The sequence below is a fragment of the Prionailurus bengalensis genome, chromosome D2 (genome assembly GCF_016509475.1).
Source record: "Prionailurus bengalensis isolate Pbe53 chromosome D2, Fcat_Pben_1.1_paternal_pri, whole genome shotgun sequence".
Taxonomy (NCBI): Eukaryota; Metazoa; Chordata; class Mammalia; order Carnivora; family Felidae; genus Prionailurus; species Prionailurus bengalensis.
This window is the reverse complement of record NC_057351.1, coordinates 36,401,439-36,410,528: the sequence shown is the minus strand read 5'-3', so window position 1 is coordinate 36,410,528 and position 9,090 is coordinate 36,401,439. Positions and strand designations below refer to the sequence as shown.

Sequence of the window (9,090 nt, the reverse complement as noted above, 5' to 3'; positions counted from 1 at the left end):
AAGGAGGACTACTAATGCTGGAAACTTACAGGTAAACATATAGGAAGACAGTATTCTTGGAGAGTGGCTATGTTTTCTGATCTTCTTCAAATCCCTGAAGTGTTTACTGATGCACTGAAGTACTGCACTATGGGCTGATGGTCTGTTTGTCCTACAAATAAGTAACCAGCATGTTTTGTGCTCCTCTGGTCTCATTTTCCTTTCCAGGTCCTAGTCATGGTAGTTTACCACATGGTATTTGGACAAGTTAGAGGGAGAACAAGTAATGGAAACACCCTTCTTCAGCAAAGCTTCTTGGAAACAGAATTGGGATAAGCAGATGGTGAATGTCACACTGGATCAGCTGCAATGGATAGACACCATGGGAGAGTCTCAATGGACCCTCTGTTGTCCACCCTTGGCATTAGGTAGTGACTCAGATCTGACTTAGGCTGCTTTTATGTAGCAACTACTGAACACTGCTATTGCTTTTGATGAAAAGAGCCCTGTGGATTGTTTTTGATCTGCATATTAACAAAGAAGAAAAAGACAGCCAGGTTATTTCTTAGGAGCAGCAAGAAAGATTTTCCCTTAAAGATGTGCAAGACACATCTCTGCTGGAACGTGCACACACACACACACACACACACACACACACAATGAAACAAAATGAAACAAAACAAAATAAAACAAATGCAAAACCCTTTCATCTGGAATCTCTGGTTTGCTTTCTTTTATTCCTTAGTATACATGAATATGTGAAAATGCACAACACTCAGACGTGTCGCCTGATCGAGTGATAATCTCTTATAATGTGCCTCTATTTAAAGCAACAAACAGATGGAGGGTTTATGAGCAAGGCTGGTAAAAGTAAAAGCAAATTATTGTAATAGTTGTACTTTTAATAGGATTCCCCACAATCTAAAACATTATTCCCCAAGGAACAAATTGTTCTATAAAATTGCATTACTTAGGAAAAAGACAGTCCGCCCTGACTTTGCAGAGGCAACAGAGGACTCCGGGATGGCCTTCTATTGCAGGGGCACTCAAGGCAGATCGGTGTCCTGGGAGAGAGGATACAGGGATGTCAGATACCATGATCTCCTAAGAGAAAGCTCAGAGGAATAGGGTATAAGGCAGAAGCAGCAAGGGGAAATTGGGGGCATGTAAGAATTCTGAGCTTTGATTGAATTCATTACCTTCTAATTTTCTACTTTAAAAAACAAGGTTTGGGAAATTCTTATAGATTTTAGCATGCAACATTGCTTCCTCCTCTACAAATTCGGACCAAATTCTAGCTGTAGCACAGCAAATATTGCTTAACAAACAGTATAACTGTAAACAGTCCAACACTGATTCATTATCATTATCCCTTTTTAAAAGAAACAAAACTCATACTCATTCTATCATTAAGATGAATGTATCATAGTGATGGCCTTTACGTAAATTATAATTAAAGCTAATTTTAATTAAAGTTATTACACCATTTTGGAAGAAAATAAACAACCCAAAGAGAAGGAAACAATGTGGTCAATAACTCACTCCAAAAGTATTTTTTTTGCCTCCAAAGCTCGCATTGAGGGAGACATTCCTGTGCATGATACAAATGGTTCTGACATTAAGAAAAGTAAACAAGTAAGAAAAATAAAGATGGAAAAATTCTGTGGTCAGTTCACAAGTGCTTTTTTATTGTTTGAGGCAGGGTTAAAGCCTTTTATAAAGACAAGGATATATGTGCCGCTAGATTAAATATGACATTGGACTAGTCTAGCTGCCCTTGCACAGAAATCTGGCTGCCCGTAATATGCCATGGACAAAACATGTGTTGGTGTTTCTAAACAAAGAACAGGGTGGGACTTAATGCAGCTAATTTAAAGCATCATCTCAATGCTGTTCTGTAGATCAAACAGTGAAAAGGTACTCAGCTCTGGTTATTAATGAATTTGAGAGATAAAGGCAAACATTTAATATCCTCTAGTTATTAATGGCCTCGAGGATTTTGATCAAAATTTGTCTCAATAACTGTTTAACTTGCATAACCTACAAAAGAGATTCCTGCCTGCCTTATTGCAAGTCATTCAAAGACTAAGTTGACTCAGGAGGCCAGAGGCCACTTAAATGGTCTAGAACTGAGAAAGCAGATTCTTCTTGGGATGTTGAGTCCCCAAAGACTTTTACAGTAGTGACTCTCTAGTTATGTAGTATCTATAACTTGGAAGAATTCTCTTTGAAGTTTCGTTGCCCTCAATCTAACCTAATACTGAGAGATCCAAGCCAATGAACACCTGGTCTAAACAGAAGAAGCAAAAATAAATGCGATTGCATCAAGAGCAATCAGCCTTTCAAAGACTTTTCTGGAGTGATTTTACTTGTGTATCATTCCATTAAGTGAAATGATAGCCACCTTACTGGTATGATTGTGCTTATTTTCCTTGTAACAGTGCTGGAATATAGCCAAAGACACACAAAGACCATCTCACAAGCTATGGATTTCAGTTCTGAGAGGTGCTGAGGAAGATAACCAAACTCAAAGGTTTGCGCCTTCTGTTAAAAACTATTCGGTCTGGTGGGTGTTTTCTATAGTTTTAACTTCCTGACCCATCACTCTGTTTTCATCACCTCCCTACCTTTAAATAGCACCCAAAGGAGCAAGCCAGCTCCAAACTACAAATATGGCCACAGGCATAGCTGGATGTATGTGTTGTTAAAAATAAATAAATACATACATAAATAAATCAGAGTCCTTGGTGCAATCAGAACTAGGTGCTGGGAAAGATGCCTGACATTGCCTAGTATTCAGGGCAAGAAGTGGATTTAGAAATGTACAAAACAAGACAGAGTCCATGCTTTTGTAGTTAGGGATTTAAGGAAAGCTATTTACTCCAGTTGTAAGAACACAAAGTCAGCCATAAATGTATGACCTGGCTGAGAACCTTCAGTTCTCTGAAAAACTGCAAGCCAAAATGCACTACCTGTAATAAAGATGCTAAAGGATGGTATGTGTTTTGTTGGAATGTGTGGGTGTGTGCAGAAAATAAGGGATTAAAATTCAAGGTGAATAAGGGAGGGTGGCCTTCCTCCAAACTGTGATTATTTCACTAAAAATAAACCCACAGCACAATGGTATCAGAGGGATCTCTACTCAATAGGCAAGCTGAAGACACAGTCTCTCTCGCTTGACTACGGCCAACGAGCATGCTCAGGGAGGCCCCAGGTGTGACCTCTGCTCCCCTGTGAGCAGTGGAGGGGCCAGGCAATCTATCATGGTGTTCCTCCTGTCAGCCCTGGTGCTTCGCCGCCGCTGTCTGTCACCCTAGTGGATGAGACCTGCTTAAGGGCAATCATGTCAATCTCTATGTGACCACTCAGTCTAAGGCAGAAGGATGATCTTGACAGGCCTGGCAAAGTCAGCAGAAGGTACCAAAAGCTGAAGTCACAGCCTTCCCACAGACATGCGATGTGGGCCATTGTTTTTTTCCTTTAGTTTTTTTTCTTTATTTTTACTTTCCCTTTTTCTTTTATTCTCATGACACAGGCTAAAGCATTCAGAACTTGCCATCAGAGCTGGTCATCTCGGATAAACCTGTTGCCTTCTGAGTTTTTCCCATAGTAAACATAGCGACACTTCCCCAGGACACCTGCAAAGAAAAGGAAACACATCTTTAGAGACGGCACAATTAGTACAGCAAGGAAACATAGGTGCAGTAAAGCAGATATGCAACATGGTCACAGATCCGGTGGGTAGCAGCAAATGGATTAAGCCCCAGGAGGGAAGGACCCTACTTTCTTGTCCTCAGAGTTGACATTCAAGTAGAATATCACCAGAGCACAGGCACCTAGGAATCCCATGTTCCCTGCACGAATTCTCCTCCACATTTCAGAGACTTTTCTAGTTTGGCCAAGTACTCCTCAAAATAAAGAATAATAACCCTTTCCCTCTCTGGGGTCCCTTAGTAGAGTTTCTGGAAATGGAAGATTAAGACTTTCTAGACGGACCTGGCCCAAGCAAAAGATGTAAAACAATCTTCCCAGAATGTGACTCTTTTCAAGTCCTTTATCATGAATCAATACTATTAACTTTCAGGGAGAATCTTCTAAATCCCAGGAGGCATCAAGCACCTACTGGGTGATCGAGGAAGAGTGATGGTGTTGACAAAGTGCCACATGAAAAGTAACAAGAGCCTCTGACATTAAAGGGCTTCTTCTTACAGGAGGCCTGAAATGAATCCTCAGGTTGGAATGCCTTTGATTTTCATCTTTAGTTTTAGTTTAAATAATCTTGTGGCTCTACGTACAGTTTTTGTTTCATTCAAGGAGACTGTAGGAGAATTTAAGTATGAAAAATACCCCTAGAATAGGGTCAAATCTTCTAACCAACTCAATATTCTAAATATCCATAAGAAATTACCTGCCACAGTTATTATGGAAGCTTTGTGTAATTATTAAGGGCAAATCAGTCTTCCTCAAAGAAAACATTTATAATTACAGTTTGCTTTTTGCCATCTTGTGTTTTCTTCTTCTAATTTTAGAAAAACTAACTTAGGGGCGCCTGGGTGGCGCAGTCGGTTAAGCGTCCGACTTCAGCCAGGTCACGATCTCGCGGTCCGCGAGTTCGAGCCCCGCGTCGGGCTCTGGGCTGATGGCTCAGAGCCTGGAGCCTGTTTCCGATTCTGTGTCTCCCTCTCTCTCTGCCCCTCCCCTGTTCATGCTCTGTCTCTCTCTGTCCCAAAAATAAATAAAAAAAAAACGTTGAAAAAAAGAAAAACTAACTTAAAATTCAGCTTCACAGAGTTGCCTTATTACTAAGAGCACTTGAGTCTCTGAAGTGTGCATAACCAGAAAAAAGCAAAGGAGTGTCCATAAAACATTAATTCATGAGCCACAAATCTGCCTGTAAAAATAGCTACCTATATGCATGATTATTTGTCTCTCTGTTTGATAGTGTGAAACCAACAATCACCATCTAATGTTCATCGGGGGTAAATTAGTACTAGAAATTATCCAGGTTCTTCACAGCAGTTCTAAGTAGTAAATATTTTTGGGATTGTACAAGAGATGTTTCTCTACTGTAGAACTTTAAATATTATTCTTAAATAAGGATTAAAAATGGCTCTTAGAAACCTTTAAGGACAGGGCAGATGTTTCATGGTTTGGATGGCTTAGGACAAATTTAGGAATGACTGGGGTTGCAGAATCTCTCAAGAGTTGGAAAAGGGGAGAGGATGACATTGTTTCATGGTCTCAGACTGGTCTTGGGCTTGCTCTCATTAACTTCTATTTGTCACATTTCTGTGAACAAGGCTACTGTGGACCCCGCCTTGGTCATGCTTTCTCCTTGGCCCAAATCCCTAATTTCTGCTTTTCAGAAATTAGGTGCTTGGAAACATCAAGCCTCGAGAAAACCTTCCTGAGACCCTCCTTGGGCTAAAAAGTATTCCTTTGGCTATTGGCCCCAAACAGCTCCCTTCACTGCAATTACATAACCCTGTGGTTGTACTAATGTTGTCACCAATGTTGGGAACTGGTCTGTTGGTCAGGCTTGGCTTGTCAGGTTCTGTTCCAGGAACAGCATCCCCTAGAGGCCTGGGTGGGAGTGTCTCAGATATTTCTGAAAATCCACAAAGGGCTTCCTTAAACATAATTGACTCAAACAAACCCTCAAGAATCTGGAAGGACGAGGCCAAGGATGTTAATTTCTTTCTACAGTACCAGGACAGCATGGATTTTTATAAAAAGAAATGGATAGGGCTGTCAGATATCATAAAGAATACAGTCTTTCTCTTGAGTAAAAGAACAAAAGGCAGACACGGGCATGTACACACACACACACACACACACACACACACACACTACCCATGAGCCAGGTGCATTCCCTCCAGTAAATCCTCCAGTGTGTTCTGGGATTGAATTTCTTGACTCTCCCCTCTCTCCTTGGTAACCATCAACTCCGGATCTTGCCTAGATTCCACCTGGATGGCAAGTCCCATCCTGGAAACAAGCTGGCTACTCCTGGAACCTGGGCTGTAATGTGGAGGGAGGTAAAGTATTCTGAGCTATGTTCCCCAGGCCTTCTTTCTGGTTGGTACTGATGAAAGTCCTTTTTAAGGCCTGCCCTGTTCCTTTGGGCCCAGAAGCAAGAATGTTTATAGACATCCTGGGGAGAGAGGGCTGTTTGATGAATGCGGGAGACTGGCGAGGTGTCAGAGCTTGGAAAATGAGGCAAGGACATGAGGTATTAATATTGTCAATGATCTCTTGACGGGAAAACAGATACCGCACTCACCGTCAGGTTTAAATAGACATCAAGTGCATTGATGACAAAAGGGCAGACTTCAAACAAAAGGCTGTGTGGTGGGGAGCAGAGCCAGTCTCTGTGCTGGCAATAACCTGATCTGAAAAGACACTGTCAGGGCTAGAGACAGGCCCAGGATTGTGTGCGGTGACAGAAAACAGAGATGCTGACAGAGATACCGGTGCCATATTATGCCAAGGATATTCTAACACTGTCTGCAGCTCTAACGAAAGCTGACATCATTCCCTATCACTTGGGGTCTTCTCCGCCTGTTCCTGCAGAGCATTTCTCCCCAGACATCATTACAAAACTCGCTGCTGTAAGTTCCGGGCAGCCCTGTTCTGTCAGAGCACTTGGGGTCAAGGGGCCTAAGGATAACCTCAGTCAATCTAAATTTGGACTTTGCAGGAGGAGCACACTCAGCCCCCTGCTATCTCCGGCTACTTGAGGTGATCGGACTGCCAACGTGCGAGGAGCTGTCACCTTGAATAAAATCCTTAAAGGGAAGGCGCTCAGTCTGTGGGCTGCTCCAGGAAGGCACGGGGATGGCGGCCTGGCAGCCAAAAATGAAATCCAGCTGCTGGTGCTCTCCTGGGGAGAAAGGTGGTCTGGCTAGTGACAGTTAAAATCGGCTGAAATGTTTGAACTCACACCCCCTACAATTGCTTAAATTAAGCAAGTGTTGCCTCTGTTGAGAATCCTACCGAAGCTCACAGTCGGGAGGTGATTATCCCTCACGTGGGACTTTAGTGCTCCAAAAATATATAAATAAATAAATAACATTAACAAGGAAGAAAAAAAACCACAAAACAAAACAAAACCACAATCCCATGTGTGGCCATAGGACTTTATTTATCATGAAGGTTATTTGTAAAATAATGGAATCTGCTTATAAATTAAGTGAGGTGGCAGGCAGAGTGTTTCTCTCCCCCGCCTCCCCATGGCCCTATTCTCCCGTCATGGCAACTGCCATAAACTGTGAAAATTACAGAGGGAACAGTTTGCTTGCAAAGAACATTTTGACAGGGAGGCGCTCCGAGCCTGGAATTTGGGAACCCGCTGGTTGTGACTCAGTAGGCGGTGGTTTCCGGGTACATCTGTAATGCATTCACTTGTTTGTATCTCCTCGAACTATAACGTCTTGGGACGGCAGGGGGAACAACACATTTAATGGCGTGTGTAGTGTTTTTAATTAAAATATCTGGCTTTGGCCATAATAAGTGAAGCAGGCTTGCCGTGCATCAGGCTGACATGTATCTGTCTGTGTGGGGGTTTCTTTTCAGGGGCCCTGAAAAATGACAGTGTGCTGTCCCCTGGGGAATCTTCTCCTGCCAAATGAGACTCCTAATTTTTCTTAAGTAGCCAGCTCTCCCATCACCATAAGCTTTTAAAACTATAATTATGAAAAAAATGTATTGGGAAGAATCTCTTTTAAAGAGGTCCTTTATCTTTTAAATGTTTCCCCCTCTGGAATGGATGTTCTAATTATGCAGGTTAAGTTATGACCTTGGGGCTGCCTGAGGGGGTGGAAAACAGCCTCTTTTCTTCCTTGTAAGGCTGTGAGGGCTGGAGCAGTACCAGACTTCGCTGGGGAAAGACCCTGAGAGTCCTGAGTAGAAATTCCTTGCACACTCATGCAGAGTCCAGCAAAGACCCCAGGACTCCCTGATCTCCCGGACAACCTTGCCCTGCCAGGTGCATTTCTCCTATTTAGTAAGGAGAGGTGGGAGAAGACCTATACTTAAATCTAGCTCTATGCCTGATGGTTATGTCACCACAGATATGTCCCTTTTCCTTACTGAGCTGCATTCCCCATTTGTAAAATGAAGGCAAGGGGCCAGATAATCTTGGAACTTCACTCTTGTTCTGAAATGTGTGATTTAGTATTTTCAAATGCTTCCCTTATGACAATAAGGATGTCAGATCCAATAGTGCCTGATGGAGAAGGAAAATCCAATAGTCAGTTAATCAAAAACTTGACTTTGACTAAGTTAGCACTTGAGACCCATCTAGCCCACATTCTCATAATATAAAGAAGAGGAGTTCTGCTGGGCCTCAAAATCTTCAAGGAAAGAAGTTCCACTAACTTTCCTGCAACCTGTATTTTATACCCAGTGCTGGGAAGCACCTCCCACAAACTAGTCCCTATCCAGTTAGCTTTGATATGAGTCCTGGTCGGTCGCATTAACTTCAGATTCCACAGAGCTCAAGACTAAATAGAAGCGTGAGTGTCTTCTCTCAAATGGTTGGCCATTTGTATCTTAGCCGTGAAACAAGAATAATCTAGACACCTACAAGCATACAAACACAAAAATTTATTCGATGATCGAGGATAGGCTGGACCAATAAATTCGTATTTGTAGAAGAGAGAAAGTAAAAACTATCAATTCTATTACCATTATTAATATTAGTTTTGGTAATCATCATTTTAAATGCTATTATAACAAATGCAAGTGTAGCTGTGTGATGACAGATTTTGATCAGTTTGTGATCACTAGAAGCTTACAAGTGTGGACAGCCCTACAAAATGGGTGAGGGGCAGAAGGATTCTCATGGAACTCCTGTTCTCCACTCTGTATGAGTAAAGGCAGGAGCTAGACTCTTCATGGGGTCTGAGAAAAAAGTGATGACAGTGTTGTGAAGAGGTGGGTCCAGTGACAGGGAAAGAGTATCTGGAGAGTCTTTCTGGCCCACTGCAGAAGGTTCTAGAACTACGTTTCCACACGACACTATACATACCTGTTAATAGGTCACCCCTATAATACTCCCTGCACTGCTCCCCAATTGCTAATGCCCAGTGGTTGAAACAGTACAGAGGA

The 9,090-nt window shown here is 42.3% G+C and overlaps 1 protein-coding gene across 1 annotated transcript in view; it reads right to left on the bottom strand.

Moving 5' to 3' along the window:
• Positions 1 to 688: 688 nt before the first annotated feature.
• The window catches only part of LRMDA (leucine rich melanocyte differentiation associated), a 1,032,219-nt gene continuing 1,023,817 nt past the window's right edge, over positions 689 to 9,090 (bottom strand). The window contains exons 7-8 of the mRNA XM_043596635.1: positions 3,536 to 3,617; positions 689 to 1,043 (exon numbers count right to left, since the gene is read on the bottom strand). Of these exons, the coding sequence (XP_043452570.1) occupies positions 3,538 to 3,617 (80 nt within the window). The 3' untranslated portion in view covers positions 689 to 1,043; positions 3,536 to 3,537. The remainder of the gene's footprint in view (positions 1,044 to 3,535; positions 3,618 to 9,090) is intronic.